Source organism: Microplitis demolitor, chromosome 10 (genome assembly GCF_026212275.2).
Source record: "Microplitis demolitor isolate Queensland-Clemson2020A chromosome 10, iyMicDemo2.1a, whole genome shotgun sequence".
Classification (NCBI taxonomy): Eukaryota; Metazoa; Arthropoda; class Insecta; order Hymenoptera; family Braconidae; genus Microplitis; species Microplitis demolitor.
In genome coordinates this window covers 10,715,972-10,735,587 of record NC_068554.1, presented here as the reverse complement: position 1 = coordinate 10,735,587, position 19,616 = coordinate 10,715,972, and the positions used below count along the sequence as shown (strand labels likewise).

The 19,616-nt window shown below is 33.3% G+C and overlaps 2 protein-coding genes across 2 annotated transcripts; both read left to right on the top strand.

Annotated features, from left to right (window-relative positions):
- Nucleotides 1–4,024: 4,024 nt before the first annotated feature.
- Nucleotides 4,025–4,738, top strand: LOC128668838 (uncharacterized). Its single transcript, XM_053742640.1, has one exon. It carries the CDS (start codon nt 4,025–4,027, stop codon nt 4,736–4,738), a length of 714 nt encoding a protein of 237 aa, XP_053598615.1.
- An 8,027-nt stretch (nt 4,739–12,765) lies between these two features.
- On the top strand, nt 12,766–14,802 carry LOC103573786 (limulus clotting factor C-like). The gene is made up of 5 exons (XM_053742639.1): nt 12,766–12,793; nt 13,122–13,373; nt 13,820–14,251; nt 14,319–14,620; nt 14,701–14,802. Exons 1-5 carry the CDS (start codon nt 12,766–12,768, stop codon nt 14,800–14,802), a joined length of 1,116 nt encoding a protein of 371 aa, XP_053598614.1.
- The last annotated feature ends 4,814 nt before the right edge of the window (nt 14,803–19,616 follow it).

Here is a 19,616-nt window from a genome sequence, read left to right as displayed (position 1 = left end):
TGTTAATAGAGTTAATGCCTAACATAACAGCTGCTAGAGTAATCTTGTTGGCAGCAGGTTTTTTAGTTGGCGGATCGATACTCTTTTCGTCTGTAGCACGAGTTCTCTTCCAAGAATCAGATGATTTGGACGAAGAATCAGAGCCAGAAGGTGAGACAGGTGATAAAGTGGGTTCCACAGCTTCCAAGTTATCCATCACTAGTAGTGTGGTGTCACTAGCGTGTAATTCTAGCGGAGTAAAAGTGAGAAAACAATAGCCGCTCCGTATGTCTAATCCAAACAGATGGTTACTCACTGTGCATGCGTCGAATGACTGAGAAAGAGACGTTGGTTGAAAGAGAGACGACTGATAAACTTAAAGATCCCTCCAGAGTTTAATTAATTGAATAGTTAATTAGTAAAAGTCTTATCACTGGAACCAAGCACCAAAACACAAGGCCTGCACTTTTTGCTTGAAGAAATCTACAAAATAAAAAACGCCCGAAGGCACACAACAAAGTACATTGTTCTTAAATACGGATCAAAATTTACGTGACACTTTAATACTCACAGAGAGAGAGAGAGAGAGAGAGAGAAATTGATTGATTAAATTATTTATTAATGTCAAGGCACAGGCCAAATGGCAATATCAAATACAATAGAATTGACAAATACCAAGTCTAATGACAAGATAATATAAGTACATAGACTAAAAACAAAATTCAAATGAGAAATTACGTTACTTTGATTCAACTAATAAACTAAATTACTTTTTTAAATAGGAACTGACAAACGGGGTCACGCAGTCTCGTGGTGAAAAATCAAACTAATGATGTGTTACAAAAGTCGGGTAAATACACAGTAAATGCATGCTGTAAATACAAGAAATAATTTTTCTACAAGAAATTATTAAGAATTAAATATTGAAATGGAAATTGGAATATTCACAGAAAGTAAAAAGACAAAAAGTAAAGTATGATAAGCAGTTAGAGATTCTCAGAGTGAAGCAAATGAAAATTAAAACATTGTGTCCCGCAAGTTTCCGAAGGATGGTGATCGTTTAGTGCTATTAGAAAATTATTTTAGTAATTTTGAAACAGTTGATAAATTAAAAGCGTGGAAGAAGTTATTAAAATTAAATGAAGTAACTCCTCACATGAAAGTTTGCTCTTTACCATTCAAAAAAATCGATTATTTTATATTGCCAGGTACGTTTGTAAAGTTTAACCTATAAATTAAAAACCAAAACCATGGTTTTTAGTTTATTTTAAGTAAATGAATATTTTATTACAAGAACAAGTTATTGAAATTATCTTAGATATTTTGGTATTGATTTCATAGGGGTTTTCTGTTACATGACTCATTTGGATGCAATGCGCGGTAACTACGGTAGTATTTTAATCGCTTTTTTCACAGTTTATTCCACACTTTATTGAATGACCAACAGCTTAAATTCGTTCGGTGTCATGTATATTTTTGTGTTTTGGGTTTTTTACAGTTCAAGATAAGATATCTGATAAATTTATTAACATTTTGTTAAGGTAATTCACTCGCGACATTCGTAGCCAAAAGTATAGCGTAACCGTAACTACAAAAAGTTAGAGATACCCGATACCAGAATATTTCATTTTTGTAAGTGACTGTATCCAATACATTTTAGTTTTAAATATACGGATACACACTAATACAATCACACTGACGAATATAATAAATGTGGCAACGCCGCAAATATTCATATCGAATGGTCTATAGATTTAACGTATAGGTAGTAATATTTATATAGTGTGGTTTGAATATAGATACAGTTTGTGATTGTTGACAATTACATATGATCACCTTTTTTTGGTTAAACTAAAAACAAAATTAAAAAATGCCTTTTAATAAGGATCAATTGCGACATAAAGGAAAATTTGCGAAGAAAAAGGTCCTTGATAAGCGGAAACAAGCAATTGTTGCTATGCATAATGCAAAAAAATTATAAAGTGTGTGCAGTGATCGACGTTTTGTAGAATTACAAGAGATAGCAAAAAATTTAAAATGTTGTTTGTGCAGTAAAGTTTTATTGCTTGAAAAAATAACTCATGAAAAACGCCTGGGACTCAATTCTGTTTTGAATGTTGAATGTGAGGATTGTAATGTTATCACATTAGTACCTACTGGTAAAATTCATCTTACAAAAAGTGAGGTTAAGCATTCAGATGTCAACACAAAAGCAGTTCTAGGTAAGTTAATAAAAATTTTTTATCAATATATTTATTTAAGAATATAAAATAGTTTGCATAGTAATATTTTCTTTTTTTTTTTTTTTTATAATTTGAATCTTTTATATTATTTCACGGTCCTGTTCATTATGGTTTTGGTTGTACTGCTCTAAATAAATTACTTGCTTCGATAAATATTCCTCCAATATCGTGGAATCTATACAAAAGATATGAACGAGACAATGGCCCAGCAATAGAAGAAGCTGGAAAAGACAAAAGCAGAAGAACGTCAACTTATCATTGATAAATTAGACGAATTGAAAACAAAATTGTAAGACTTTTATTTATTGGTACATAAATCTGAAAATAATATCACTGAGAATAAATGAAAATTTATTTGAATGTTTGTTATCAATGGAACATCAAAAACTTTGTAAAAATATTCAGTTTCTGTGATATTTTGTATAGAACAATTATGAGAACTAGTGGCTTTCAATAGCTGATGAGTTTATTGTTTGAGCATTTGTAAATATTTTATAATTAACTAGAACTGGCAATAATATTAATCATGTTAATAATCTCTTATTAAATTCTACAAAAATTAATTTAACAAACTTTTTCATTTGTATTCTCAGAGAATTAATTTTTACTTAAATTTGTCAATGTTATAACGATTGAAAAAAAATAATGTTATTAATGAATAAAATACAATGAGTAAAAATAGAAATAAAAATGAATTAACGTTATTTTTAAATTATATCCACTGTAAACTATATCCAGTTCTTAAACATTTACTTTTCCTAAACTTTTCTTTTAGGCCTCAAGATGTCTTTGATGATCTGTACCTTCACTATACTACTTTAAAAACTATTAACTCTCTAAATTTAAATAATAATAATCTCTCCTCTGAAGCTACTAGAAGCTTTGACTCAGCAGTAGCACAAGTTTTCGATATTATTACTTCTTATGACATGGGTTGGAGTAAACGGGGCAACGGCAAAAGCTACAATAGTTTAAATCGTTATGGCTCTATTATAGGATTCTGAAGTGGAAAGATTTTAGATTTTGGAGTTCGTAATCGCAAATGTAAGCTCTGTGATAAAGGGCATCCGCAAAAAGGACCGTGATTGCTGAAAAAATCATAATGGAAGCGCTAAAGCTACGGAAGCTAGCGTTGGTGTTGAATTAGTGAATCACAGCGAGATATTGAAGAAAGCGGGACTCACAGTGCGCGTTTTAGTCGGTGATGAGGACAGCTCAACAATAGCAGCAGTTCGTACTGAATCCGAAGCCCATACTTATAAGTTTGCAGATACTAATCATTTATACAAGCATTTCAATGAGTCATTAATAAATATGAAAAAAAGTTTAAAGAAATAACAAAACCTTCAACTATCCCTCATATCAAAAGATGTTTTGGCTATGCTGTTAAAACGTGTAATGAAGACGCAACTATTCTTGCCAATACTCTCTGTAATCTTCCTGATCATTTCTTTGATCATCATTAAAATTGTGGAAATTGGTGCCGTACTAATGCTGATAATGATTCAAAGCCTCATACACAGAAACTACAAGGTTATGAGATTTACTTAGAATTAAAAGAACTTTTCAATAAGTTTGCAAATAATGCTCCAAAATTTGCTGTTACAGCTTCTAGTCAAGCTAATAAAAGCATTAACAACATTGTTGCTCATAAAGCTCCTAAAAATCATTGTTACAGTCTCAGTGAATCCAGTTGTTATTGAGTAGCAAGTGCTGTTGCTACGAAAAATGAAGGGGATAGTCATTTGTTAGGAGTAAACAAGATATTGTCAGTATCCCCAGGAAAGCATACAGCATTATATATGGCAACACAAGATAAAATAACAAAACAAAGAGCAGCAAGAGCTAAACTACCGGAAGCCAAAAAACGGCGAAATTTATTGGCAAAGAATAAAGAAGCTTCCCGACAAAATAAGGAAAGACAAGAAGGACTACAGTATCAATCAAATTGTGGACTTTTGATGAGCATAGACTATAATAATGTTAATATTAACACTAAAACACTGTATAGTAAATTGCGTAATGTTGTTATTACGTCTGACAATTGCGGCTTAGTGTATTTTGACATAGAAACATCTGGATTTTCAAGCACATCAGACATTTTGCAAATAGCAGCGAAATTTAAAGAAAAAACATTTAATGTGTATATTAAACCAACGCAGCCGATTGATCACCAGGCATTTAAACTAACAGGGTTAGTAAATATCAATGGTAATTTATATTTATATGGTAAATTAGTACAGTCTATCACCTTAAAAGAAGCGTCAATTTCATTGCTGCAATTTTTGAACTTTTCATCTAAATCTTGCATACTTGTCGCGCATAACGCACGTTTTGATTCATCTCATCTTCTTCGAGCTATTATAAATTCATCAATGATAGAAGACTTTCAAAAAATTGCTGGAGTTTCAGATACTGTAAGTCTTTTAAAAAAACGCTTTTCAAATCACAAAGGACCAGATTTATTTAAGCTTGAAAAGTTAATAAGTGACTTTTTACAAGTACAACCAACTTAAAATTTTCATGAAGCAATATATGACGTTGAAATATTTTAAAAGATATCAAAAACGTATTTGACTGAAGATTTGATGAAGAAAAATTGCGTGATTTATAACGATTCTGTCATGAAAAAAATAGTATTGCCATCTTTGGAACCTTTAAAAGGTGTTACTTTGGATATAATGATTAAAAGGATTGCATACGAATGCATAACTTTCGAAGATTTAAAAGATACTTATAAAGAAATAGGTATTACAGGAATCAAGAACGTATTATTTAGTAAAAAAAATAGTGGTAAGCCAGGTATTACCAAAGATTCGCGAGTATTAAAAAAAATTAATGCTTTCTTAAGTTAAAAGTAAAAATATAGCATGATTTATTTCTTTAATCACTATGCACTGTAATCACTTAGTATAACGTATAATCGGTAATAGAGAATTTGGGATTATTTATTTATTTATTGTTGAAAAAAATTTATTGAATGATTGATTTGAAAATAAATTTTATGATATTATTTTATTGTATGCAGCAAGATTAATAAATTCATATTTATTTTAACTATTGAGTTACTTATAATAAATAAAAATATGGAAATTTGTTGTAATTTTTCTGAGTTTCAATTACCTCACATTAATTTTTCATGGAAGTGAAAGTAGTAGACATTAAACAATATTTTTTTTTTTTTTTTGAACAAATAAAATGTTTGTCGGGAAAAAAATCATGTCAAAAATTTTTGTACATATTTTAATTATTTTTTCCTACTTACTAGTAATTATTCGCTTATAAAAATTACAAAATTGTCGAACGTCTGATACTTTCGGTATCATAATCTTTCAGGACTGTAAAGCTATCGGAAAAGCCATCGTTAATGTAAGTTAGTATCAAAAAAGAATTTTTACGTTTGTTTAATATCATTGAATTAATGGTTAATATTCATAAAAATTATTTCAAAAAATTTTAATATAAGTTTTCAACCTACAGTACATTGATGTTCACAGTTTAACATAACAAACTGACATTTGGAATTCCAAGCGTTAAGTATGACGACTGCAACGTTGCCGAGTTGTGATTGCTGTACCCCACCACACGTCAAGTGTTTTGAAATTATTTATATTTTAAAAATCAATATTTTTTCAACAAATCGGTCCAAAAATTCTAATTTTTTTATTTACCAGTGTATAAGTTCTTTAAAAAAGTAGTAAGAACCGTTTTAAAAATATTCAGGAAACTGTACATTTTTTTATACTTGGTAGATCACCAGTATGTTAATTATGCACTTTTTGATTGTTAATATCTCGTTTTATAATCGGTTAAAAAAATTTTTTTTTTTTTTTTTATTAAATGTAAGACATTTTTGTTAATCTCATGTTTCAATTTCATCGCATTTCTAAGAAATGTCGATTTGCGAGTAAACTACCTTAAGTAGTCCTATTATAACATGGGTTACGTATTTAAAAGTGTAACACTCGTCCGCTATGTTTTTTAGGCCACGCCTCCGTGTCAGTTTCCAATATAAGACAGCTAGAAAGCTAAAAAATTATTCAACTAATAGCAGCTTATAAAAGAACAAAATTTATAATTTTGAACACCTAGACTCATATAATATTTATCAACAAGATTGCCCACTTTTACATTAATGACATTAATGATCTAATTTTAAAAAGTAGTCAAAGACTCTAGTTTTGAACACTTTAATACTAGAAAATCTGACGATCTGTCTAGGTAATTCTTACCACAAACGTGAAACATTCACTTGGAATGAGCGTTCCATGAAGGTTGTAGCAAAAAGCGGAAGTCTGTAAGTCTCTTCGATAAACAAATTTCGCAGGTGCTTGGGTTTTCCAACTTGAAGTATTTTATAGAAATAACAACTCATTAAAAACATTCGACGATATTTCACTGATAGCAATCCCAGTTCTCGTCGATAAGGTGCTATATGCTCATCTTTTCTAAGATTAGAAATAAATCTAACTGAGCAATTTATTGCACGTTGAAGTTTTAAGTCATTTTCAGATGTTGAGTCAACAAGTACGACTGAACAATAATCAACAAGTGACAAGATAGTTGCTAATACCAATAACTTCCTTATGTCAGTTGAGAAGATGTTCTTACGAACTTGCAGACAATGCAGAGCTTAATTTACCTTGCTGACTATTTGTGTGACATGATGATTCCAACTTAAGTTCCTGCTAATATGCAGTCCCAAGCACTTAGTTGCATCAACATGTGGAATTATGATACCATCTATAATGATCGGCGACAAATCAAAATCACTCAGTTGCTTTAATTTGCTATTCGACCCCAAAATCATTGTTTTGGTTTTAGACAAGTTTATCTCCAAGCTATGCTTCTTTACCCAATTTGCAACTGATTGTGCATCAACATTGACCTGTCTGATTGCCTCATGGAGTCGATACAAAAAAAAGTGTAAGTAGATATATTTTTCATCAGCAAACACACCATGATTACAAAACACTAACCATCTGACTACAAAATTCATGACAATTAAAAACAGGATTGGACCCAGGACAGAACCTTGAGGAATCCCAGATGAAGTTATGAGGAGCTGAATTGGAGTCCCGAGATCATTCAAGATTAACTGAGAGCGATTGTATAAATAAGAGAAAAACTAAACAATTTTTCCCACTGAAAATCCAAGCTCAAATAACGTAATTAAGATGATTTTATGATCAACATAGTCAAAAGCTTTATTCAGATCAAATAAGACTATTATAGGAAGTTTATTCTTGTCCATTGCCTGTCTAATATCATCAGTAAGCCTTAATAAGGCCGATTGTGTGCGATGGTGTTTCCTGAATCCAGATTGAAAAGGATCAAGTAGTTCATTGTCCTCCGGATAGGTTGTCACTTGATTAGTAATGATTCTTTCAAAAACTTTAAAGTGAAGTCTTGATCAAAGGAATTATGAAAATAACTTTCCAAATGTTAGGAAAATTTCCAGTAACAAGAGATCTATTAAATAAAGCAGTAAGAAATAATGAAATTTGTGGAAGGTGATACCATAGCCATCTTAAATCCAATCCATCAGGACTTTTCCCTTTACATTTAGAGAGAGTAATATGTTATGCCTCATTAACATCAACGATATCGATCTTGGTCCACTTAAATGAACACTCAACTTGTCTCGAATAGTCTATGGACAGCAAATCAACGAAATTTTTACTGCAAAGTGTGTGTTTTCTCACTATGTTTGCATAATATTCATTCAGTTTAAAAGCGTCAAAGAAGTTTAGAGGGTGATGAAGGATTTGACTTACTTAATCCAAGATGTTTGAGCTTACTGCAAATAGATGAACCATGTGAGGAATTAGCAAGAGTAGTTTTCAAATATTCTTCACGAGCAAGATTCGACTCGGCTTTTAGATTTTTTCGTCTAATTTCGAAAAGAGCAAGCAGATTTGGATCCTGATTTCTCCTAGCTTTCTTATAAATCTCGTCACGCTCTTTACACTTTTCTTTTAATTCCTTTGCAAACCAGGGATTACTATGACGAACTAAATTCTTCGTGATTTCTGGTGCAACCAAATCCAAGGAAGACAGAACATTAGATTTGAAGGTATTCAGTAATTCATTAGGATCTGAGTTTTCCAGTACACTATTTTCAATTTTTAGAGAATTCATCAAAGTACTTGAGAGGACTTGATGATCGCAATTTCTAAAATTTCTATACGTAATTTTCTTCGATGCTGGTTTTGAGCAATTTAACTTGTACTCACAAAATAAATAATCATGGCCATCAATGGACGGAGAATCAGATTTAGAAAATGAAACTAATTTACTATCACTGTCTAGCAAAATGTCATCCAATCAGGAATCATGATTATTTTTATGGAAAGTAGCACCAAAAGGCACACAGAACAATGATGATTCTGAAATGAAGTCTTTCAAGTGTCTTACAGTGTAGCTATCATCCAATAAATTAAAATTTAAATCGCTAGCTATAATAATATTATTGAAATTTGGAGCAAGTTTTGAGTAGATGTCAAAAAATTCGTTGAGGAATAGTCCTTTGGGTCTTCTATAAATGCAGGATAATAAAAAGGTGGGAACCAGAGAATAGAGTGACATCAGCTATCAAATACTCTGGTTGGTTTAAATGACCAGAAGTAGAAATATACAAAACCTTGATTAGTAAGGACTCATGGACAAGACAGGCCACTCCACCTCCCTGGATGTAACGACCATTATCTGAATTTTTTAGGATTCGATCTCTTCGGATAAGATTGTAGCCATTTAATAAAAAAATACTGCTATCGTGCAAAGGTTTCAACCAGGACTCAACAAGGATAATAATGTCCGGTTTAGTATCACAAATTAAATTCAAGAATTGAGCAGTATGACCACTAAGGCTATTTATATTCAAACTAAGTACATTTAATGATGAAGTAATTTTTCCAGTTGAGTTATTAGTTGAATTAATTAACTGTTAATCGAGCTTAGCAAGATCAGAGAAACAGTTTATTCTAAATTTTCAGAACCATCATCCTTCTTCACGTAAATCTGACCACTTGTCCCCCAAGCATACTTAAATTTTTTTAGTTTAGCTTTCTTTTTTGTTTTAAGTAGCAGCTTATGTACCTCCGGCCGTAGAAACTCATTAACATAAATAGCACCTTTGGAATTTTTATCAACACAAGCCAGAAACACAGTTTTAGCCAGCAGATTTTTTGACTTAAGTTTCGAGGAGATAATAAAGTCACATACTCGAGATTACTCCAAGTCAACAAGATAAGAATGACAGTCAGTCTTATCCTGCCTAGATTTATTTTTATTTTCAAATTTACGCGTACTCAGAACATGACTGACCAAATTTGGTAACTCTAAAGCATTACAAACAGCAGACGGAATTTTCGAAGGTGATAATTTGTTAGCTACTGAGTCACTAACACCTGAGATCACTAGCTCAGAGGCATTTACTAGAATTTCAGAAGGAGCAGAAGGCATAGTTGCTGTTTTTTCAATATCTGACAGTCTTTCATAGACTGAATTTAGCTCAGTTTTCCTCGCCTCCTTTAACTGTGCAATATCCGAACTGAGGTTGGAGATAGACTCCGTGTTAGTCTGGACAACAGCTGGTAACCACGTCAACTTATTAGCAGTAGCAACCTGCAAAACTTGCAAATCACTCAATTTATTGCTCAATTCCTCAAGTTTCTGATTTGTTGCCACCTCTGAACTATCAAATTTTTCCATCAGAGCTGTTATTTTTTCATCCAACGACTTTTTGGACCAATCTGTAGGTAACGTGACATTGTTGGTGAATTAAAGGGTGATAAAAAAACTGAATCAGTACTGGGAGTCAACAGAGCAGTTGGTGTAACTGGAGACTCTCGGAACGAATTCCGAGAGGTTGACGCACGAGATGGAGATGTATGATCAAGCGGAGAAGAGCACACAGACTTGAAGCTTGAGACTGAAGATGTACTTGAACCGATGGATTTTTGAGAGTTCAATCTTCTCAACCTTGTAGTTGAATTTATATCTAAATTTTCCAAGAGATGATTAAACTGCTTTCTACAAGAATCTGAGATAGGTCTGCTTTTTATGTAATCCCTTGCTTGAACCTGGATGGAAACTTCGCCGACAGATATTATAGTTTACTGAAGATTTGACAGGTCTCTTGCATTTAATACAAATATCACTCACTAATGGCATAACACAATCACTACAGAGTCAATAAGCTATGCAAGGTTATCTAAGAATCAAATTTACTTATAACAATTTGATGTTAATTTGGCCGAAGTTGGTGTACTGATGATAATACCCCGACGAAGGAAACGACAGACTGATGAAACCTGATTTATCGACAACTGTCACTAAGGCCATCAAATTAATGTTAATGAGTCTATCAGTTCACTTCCCTATAAATATACTAAAACCTAACCTCTTCGATGATGAGAGACTTTTAAATTTAAAAATCCAACAATCCACAAGAAATAAATAAATGATTAACATATCAGCTTGTAAATTGCAATTTAGAGCTCGCATCAATTCTAAAACAGAAAATGCCCGGAGGCAAAATACACTAGAAACAGTTCTTAAGACAGAGAAATAAAAAAAAACGAAATGCTTATGTACGAAATGCTTAAGAGAGAGAGAGAGAGAGAGAGAGAGAAAGTCGACGAATGTTGACAAATTTATTTATAGATATCTATAGTTCCAGAGAATTGATAACGGCTTGATGCAACAATTAAGACTACTGTCATGGCAACGGTTGTTGTACATATGGTTGGTCTTGGTAACGGTTGCTATGGAGATGGTTGGTTATGTTAGCGTCTAATAGAGACAATAGGCATCTATGATAAATATTTTTAATACTCACTTTTTCATAGGGGGAGCGTGAAAAGTAGTTATCAAAACATCACAAGAGGTAATGTATAATGGGTGCCCGTCCAGCTGCAAATTAACTAACTCACTGAAAATGACAAAATACTGAGGATCTTGATAGTAGCAACCCTAGAGAATTAAATTCCGCTTATCTTCTTCGATGGCAGCAGTTGACGAGGGAGGTTGAGTCTTTTCCCGCGAGTATATTTTTGCTTGCCAAGACAGTATCATTAACATCCTCGAATACCCTATTAAAGTGCTGCAGATACAGCTACCTGACACATTGTGCAGGGTATGTAAGCAACATCCTGAGACGCTCATTCATCTCCTGTCAACATCTCCTGTGCGAGTTAGGAATGCATAGTCCATCATCATTATGCTGCTCTATGAGGGCTTTATTATCATCATTGTCATACGAACGTTAACGATAGGACATCTATACTGTCTTACCAGCCAAGAGATATTCCGCAAGCCGTTAAGAATGCCCATTGCCGGATTTATCAGAACGTGGTATTTGCAATAACTCAGAAAATTGACCATAACAAACCTGATCTTGTATTTTTCCATCAAACCACCCGTGGCATTTATATCGTCGAGTTTGCAGTACCTGGTAAGTATAATATCACGGTTGAAGCAAAGCACAAGCGACAGATATATCAGGATCCTCTGTTTGAAATTTACAAACTCTCAACAGGTAACAGTGTCAAGCTTGTCCTGTTCATTGTTAGCGTTCTTGGAGCGATAAAACAGTTTTATTTATCTACGTTAGCTAAAATACTAACTTGTTCGTTGCAAATTGAGTTCATGGCTTCGTGGATGCAGAGAGCTGTTGTCCTTGGTTTCCTTCGTTTAATTAGAATTCCATATAGTTAATATAAGTGCATTGGTGCAACGGATAATTTGCTGGTTGATAAATTTGAAGGTCGTGAATTGGAGACTGAGGACGGATCATATTAGTTTTACCGTGATAAAAAGTTCATTTAATCCATACCCGGGAAAAAATAATCAGATATGAACAGGTATGAATCTTCAGGTCTGATGAGATATGACAAATGACCGGGTCTGACCAAACCTGGCCAGGCATGTTCAGGTCTAATCAGGTATGTTCATGTCTGTTCATGCCCATCTAGGTAAAAACATTATAGGGAAAAAATGGCCCTATATAATTATATATAATTCTGTATAGCTATATACAATTATATATAATTATTTCTATAAATAAAAAAAAAAATTCGGGCTTGTGCAGAATTTGAACCGTGGACCTTGCGCTCGAAAGTTTAACCCGCTACCCGTTGACCTAAGAGATTGACTTAAAAAGTAAGTTTCGTATGAACTTTAAGTAATAAAAATCTTATACGTGATAGATTCTTAGTCAACAAAATTTTATATCTTATACATGATAGATTTTTGGTCGACAAAATTTTATAGTTGTATGCAATTATATATAAGTTATATATAACTATAACTACGTTAGCTATATATAATTATAACTAAGTTAGTTATATTTAATTATAACTAAGATTTTAAATTTAATCCCGTTTATCAGGCTGGATCAGACATGAATAGGCATGAACAGATATGAACAGGCATGAACAGACATGGACAGGTATGATCAGGCCTGAGCGTATTTAACGCTTTAGACATGAACAGGCATGGGCAAGTATGATCCGGCCTGAGCATATTTAACGGTTCAGACATGAACAGATATGAACAGGCATCGACAGGTATGATCAGGCCTGATCATTTTTTTGCAGGTAGTTAATTGTTCCACAGTAAATCGTTATTAGTTCAATTTATTAAGATTGCTGTGCTAATAAGCTTCCAAGGCAAAACGGCTGAAATTTGATTGATTTCCGGTTCGAAATTGGTTCAGAAAATTCACATTTCAACGGTTAAATCTGAAATACTTTTAAGATCCAAAAAGTGGAGTAATTTTTTGTTGTTTTTTGCTAGAGATGGGAAGCTACAGGAGTGTTACGATTTCAGTGATTCGTTATGGGATGTCCCCTTAACATATTTTATGATTTCTTATACAATTAATTATGTTTTCAGAGTTTCAAAAAATTACTTGTCCATCATTAGATGCACCCGCAACGAAAAAACGTTGTGAAGTTTTATGGGGACCTAAACAAGGTTGGATCTCTTGCAAAGAACCTATACCTGTTGGTACTCATGCCACGTTAGAGTGTTCAGAATTTTATGAACGACAATCAGGAGCTTTTTACACGACATGTCTTCATGATGGCACTTGGAGTCAGCTTCCTTTACGATGTAAGCCTATCTGTGGAATACGTGACGACACAGGTGCTTTACAGATGTATTTATATATTATTATTATTATTGCTAGAGTATAAGGTCTGAGAAAAAAACCATTCGAAATAATTCAAAACAATTCAATTTTAATACCATATAGATGGTATTACTCATTTATTATTGAATAAATCATTTCCTTTTATCAAGGATATTAGTCGTATATATACACATTTTTATCTATGTGTGCATCAACTTTTATAAAAATTGCTTTTTTTTCTATAAATTTTGTTACCGTAGTGGCTTAAATCTGTAACTTAAATAAAAAAAACTGATATAAAATTGAATCTAGTGACTTCAATTTCAAAGAAATATTCCGATAGAAGTTGAAAATTTTCTAATTTGGAATGTTGACTCATTTTTTTCTTGACATAAATTAATATAAAATATACATTAATGGATTATAGTTAACACAATTTTTTCCTACTACGATTTTTCAGCAACAGCTTTGATTGTCAAAGGTTGGGAAATATCCCCGGAGGAAAGTTTGCCTTGGCACGCGACACTTTTTTCACATGAAAATGGGCAGTGGAAATTTTTTTGTGGTAGCTCTTTAATTGGAGAGCGTGCTGTTTTAACAGCTGGTCATTGCGTTTGGAAAACAAATCCTGAGACAATTCGTGTTGTTTTTTCTGGATTTTCGAGTAATTATACTATGAATGAACAAAATACAGAGACTCAAATTCTTAAAGTATCAGATATAAAAATACAGCAAATGTATCGAGATCATGAAGGAAATTATGGATCTGATCTTGCAATTTTAATTTTAGATGAACCAGTTATAATAACTACCAATGTTAAGCCAGTTTGTTTAGATTGGCGTGCAGGTTCAGATGTGTCTTTAAGATCTGAAGAAATGGGTTTAGTTACTGGTATGTTCTCAGAGTGATTTAATTGATGCTATCGATTTAAATAAACTCCTATTTATTTTAATTATAGGAATGGGAATAACAGAAAATGATACATTTAGCGAAAAGCTTCGTGTGACGACTGTCAAAATAATTTCAGAAAATGAGTGCCGAGAAAGCCAGAACAAAGATTTTAGAAAATATTTAACTTATACAACATTTTGTGCTGGCTGGAAGAACGGAACTGCAGTTTGTAATGGAGATAGTGGAGGTGGATTAGTATTACAACGACCTGGTGAACGACTATGGGACTTACATGGAGTTGTATCGATTAGCCTTCGTCGATTAGGGACAAATATTTGTGATCCAAATTATTTCACAGTATTTACAAAAGTAAAAATATTATTTTAAAATAAGTTATGAAAAGTACTTTATTGAATTGTTCAAAAGCTAATAAGTATTTATATGTATAGGTTTCATTGTACAGTACTTGGATTGATAGTATTTTAAGAAATCTTCGTATTATTGGACCACCAGATAATCAACTACCAAATACAGATATTATTATTGAATAGATTTACACTACGCTTGAATCTCATTATTAACAAATCGTAGAAAAACAGTAAGAGCAGGTATTTTTCCGGATCAATACAACTATATTACGTTCTTGTAAATCAAAGCATTGGAAAAAATTGTATGTGTATTGAATAGTTAAGAAATCAACACAATAAATTTGATTGTCTTACGGTTGCTTTATTTTTTGTCCCAAGTATTAAAGTTATTGATAAACAGGATTGAGAATTTACTTTTTTTATATATTTCATAATAAGGGGCTTAGAACGCTATGAAGTTCTTAAGAAGTGAGTACATGCTTCAGATTTGGAATAAAACAGACAGAATAGGGAATAAAACAAACAGAGTTAGGGATCAAATTTTTAAGATGAACAGAAATTTTCATACCGAAGCGGTTTTCATACGAAGCCACGAATCAATCTGTGAGCTTGTTTGGATTCTTTGCCCCTATGTATTTTGCACAAATAAAAAGACATTGGGATTTCCAAGACATTCGTGATCATCACAAATACTAGAAGTCCTAGCGAAATATTAAGTAGAAAAATCATTGCAATTCTTTAAAATAAACAAACTCCGCATGCTAGAATACGTGGTCCAATCGCAGCTGAGTCAGCCACCTTAGAAGTGATCTCTCATACCTCCCTAGGGCTAAGGATGAAGGCCTTCCGACTTTGACGAGGACAATCTTAACTCGGCGTCAAACACACTACGGCATCATGTTCATATTCTAGCGCTTCCCTGCAAAACGGTACACCTTCACTGGCTTCGATGCCAAAAATGGTAGCTAGCGAATCATTCTACACATTCCATTGAAAGGCAGTTGTCATCGTAGTCTAAACATTCTGTAGTAGCAAGTTTCTATCGGTAAATGTATCGATTCAATTTACGGACTTAATGTTTTTTGTCAAAGGCAAAAAATGAAAAGTCTATCGCATCTGTGCGAGACCTACATAAACCACAATAGGCAATGGATCTATGTAATTACAAATTACTGTTGAATACTACAGAGAGAATTAAATAAAAACCATGTCATAATAATATCATGCGGAAAAAAGTACTAAGTCATGATTTTTCTCGAATATTTGCTGCTTGACCCCCAATTCTGACTTCGGATTCGTGTTTAGCTGAAAAAATACGCCAGAAAATCATAGTCTGACACCTAGCACGCATCGCTTTTTTGTGGACCTGTGTAATTTTATAATTAAATAAATTTTAATTATGCCTATTTAATATTACCAATATTAATTAATGTAACAGAACCGAAGTCCATTTCCGTTTTACCGGAGACCGTTTCTACGCTTTTTTGGGAATACACGCGCTGCGAGGTCATCCCCATCTTCCAACCTATATGACACTCTAAGCCGAAAAATATAATCAAATGACAACTAAGGTGGACATTAACCGGAGATATTAACAAAATCCTCATTGCGCGTGGTATCTAACCACAGCAACCACTAGCCCTACCTTTTTTGGGCCAAACACTACTATCATTTCAGGAAATAGCGAGACTTTGGTTGCAGTTGGCTTGGAAAGTAGTGCCCTGTGTAGTAATAGACTCCCAGCGCTGGTTAACATGGTTGTGTAGGATTAGTGGTGGAATGCAACTTCTCCTCATAACCTATGTAAAGGGTTCAAAAATGGATATCATCTCGGGGGGGGGGGGGGTATAAAGAATTAATTAATTTAACGGGACCCAAGTCCATCTCCACCGACTGGAGGCTGATACCTCGCCCTTTTGGGCATACTCGCGCTGCATAATATCCACTATTTTCCACCATAATAGGATGCAGCGACGCCCGAGTTCAGCAGTACGTCAAAGCAGATAAGACTACTAATAGTTTTATATATATATATATATATATATATATATATATATATATATATATATATGTTTATATCTGTTAATATCCTCTCTCTTCAACGTGACATTAATTTAATATTCAATTGGTTTCCCGCGTCCGATAATTTCTGTGCGCTTCCAGTAAATTTATTCATGCTCGCTGGACGCATACTTATTTTACGTGTGATTAATTTATTGATAAAAGGGAAAAATCTTTGTACATATTTGGGGACGGTTAAATAAATTTATTATATATATATATATATATATATATATATATATATATATATATATATACGGTAAATGAGTCTCTAAAAATAAATTTCTTTTATTACCAGCGTCCTTTAGAATAAGTTATGTCAGCCGCGTGTCCGGTAAGAACGAGTCGACCTGCAACTTGAGATCTTTTACCGTTTTCCGAACCAGCAATAAAACAATCTTTAATTTATAATTATATTTAATAATGTATTATTAATTAAATTAATTGGCAGAACAGCGCATTACGTAGGACCACTTAAGCACTCCTATCTCCTTCTTGGCAGCAATAATCTTATGTTCAGTTGCAACGTTGGAACACATAAATATCAGCTTGAGTCGTTGACGATTGGAAGATTGACTAAGGGTAGGCTCAGTGGCCACAGACATGCTTTTATCCAGTCGACGTATATTAACAAATTCATTACCAGGTATCTGCAGTTCCAGAGAATTGATAACGGCTTAAACCAGTTTGGGATGATCAGTAATAGATTTGACATCTGGGAATCCTGACAAGACTAATTCTGAATTGTTAGAGTTTTTAGCGAAGGCTCTTTGAATGTTGAAGGTGTTGGCATTGGTTACATTTATTAGTAATGTTAGGGTAGAATCTCTAGCAGTCGGAGAACCAGCCACCGAGCGACTTTCTAATTTGTCAAGAAGGGCGATAACATCCGTAATAGATTCCTTAATGAAAAAATTTCAGACTGGAGTTGAGAGGTCGTCTGCTTCAGCTCATTAATATCGATGGTGTATTTTTAAAGCTGCGCCTTGATGCAAGGAACGTCGTTGAGTAGGGAGCTATGATCACTAAGAACGTCCTTGATGGATTGAATACCCGCCAGAACAGAGGTTATAGTTTGTTGACGAGCAGCAACTTTCTTGGGCGGATTATTTTCCTTATTATCAGTCTGCTGGCGAGTACGCTTTAAAGAGCTGTTCGATCTAGTAGACGAATCAGAGTCGGTGGGTGAAGGCACATATATGTCATCCCGTGCGTCCATAGTGGTGTACAATCGTGGCAATAGATGACACTAGATTGACTTAAGTTACAATTCCAGATGGCTCAGTTACCGACTGAGATGATGGTAACACTAAATAGTACTAAATATACGCCGTGGTGGCGTCCTGGTAGGCAGTGACACGGCAGCAAACTAACCTCAGATTACCAAAACTCTGATGAGAAAATTAAATAAAACACAATAATGCAAGCCTAAATGTCGATGATTCATATCACAAAATATAGGCCTGCTTTTTTATAACTAGCAGTAACCTGCAACAGAAAAGCCTGAAGGTAGATTACGCAGAAACAGAACCTCAAATACAGAGCACATAAAAAACATGTGTGATCACAGAGAGAAAGAGAGGGAGAGAGAGATTCAGTGCAACGCCACTCTCGACTTCACACTCAAAACTTCGGTCCCACAAAACTACCAAGGCATAAATTATCCAATTTATGATGTTTAGAATAGAAGGAATAATCAAATAATAAAATAACTGTTATGTCCAAAATGGAAGCTTGCACTGTGATATTTGGACAAATTATTATTACTATTTTCGGCCCTAGTCTTTCGACTTATAGACCGGGATCACACTGAGTAATTATCTGGAAGGTTTATTTTAAAATAAAAGATTTCGGATAAACAAGTTAAATTACTATATATTGTACAATTGGAATTTTTGATCATGTGAATACAATACAACTTGATATTATTTTATAAAAGTATTATAGGTGGCTAGTCAGCTGACTCTAATTTACAATAAAACTGTTACGTAAAAATTTGTTTCAAATACTAGAGAGGACAATAGAATTTTGAATACAATACAACCTTTTATAATATTTCCGTGTGTTGGAAATATTCTGATAATTCGAGATAAAATAAACTTGAAAATTACAGTACCCGAATTTGTGGAGACTGGATTATTATATTTCTGATTTCACTGATTCTACTGTACTCTTCGCGGTTACAATTTGTTTCGACGTTAACTTGATATTTTAACTATTAAATCACTAACTGAGACAATATTTAACTAAACACTAGTAAAATAATTAATAAAATTAAGTGTTGCTGCTTCGTTATCTGGACCAACCAAGAATTATGGCAAGACATCTTCGCCAGTCAACGTAAGTCTACATTGAATCGTTACTTTAAAAGTTTCTCAAACACGCGGTGTAAACTTATTGAGGTCAATTTTCTGTATCGTCTTGTGCTTTATGAATAATAAAAGAAAAATTTACTCATTCAAATGTTACGATCTGGCTTTAATTCAATTTAAAGAAAAATTTTAGAAATTGTGTTTTTGAAGTCTTGAATTATTTATTCGCCGTGGTGGGCAAATCAACGGTTCGACACTTTTTAAAATCATAAATAAATTAATAAAACGTTTAGTTGACGATATTATTTTTATTCATCGCCAACAATGTAACGGAAATCTCTTGCGATAAGAGAATCGCCGTGGCTCGCGGAGAGTCTAAACAGATGACGATGCATGAGATCCGGGCAACGACGAGTCTCTCATAGGAAACCTGAGATGCAATGTTAACATTTTTGATAATGTCTAATACCAAGGAGCGACAGAATCAAGTCAGTCGATCACAAAATCTGGTAGAGCCAAGAACTCTACACAAATCTGCGGGCTTGATCCTGTCACTCGGACTTTGAGGCAAATATGTACACTAGTCCCAAAAATTAAGGGATCAAAAAAAAAATTCGAAATTTT

Bases quoted from the DNA above. Each gene is read 5' to 3' on its own strand.
- LOC128668838 (XM_053742640.1), top strand. From the start codon at position 4,025: ATGGCAACACAAGATAAAATAACAAAACAAAGAGCAGCAAGAGCTAAA.
- LOC103573786 (XM_053742639.1), top strand. From the start codon at position 12,766: ATGAACAGATATGAACAGGCATCGACAG. The intron at 12,794-13,121 runs GTATGATCAGGC...TTATGTTTTCAG, and splicing joins ATATGAACAGGCATCGACAG to AGTTTCAAAAAATTACTTGT. The intron at 13,374-13,819 runs GTGCTTTACAGA...ACGATTTTTCAG, and splicing joins TGGAATACGTGACGACACAG to CAACAGCTTTGATTGTCAAA.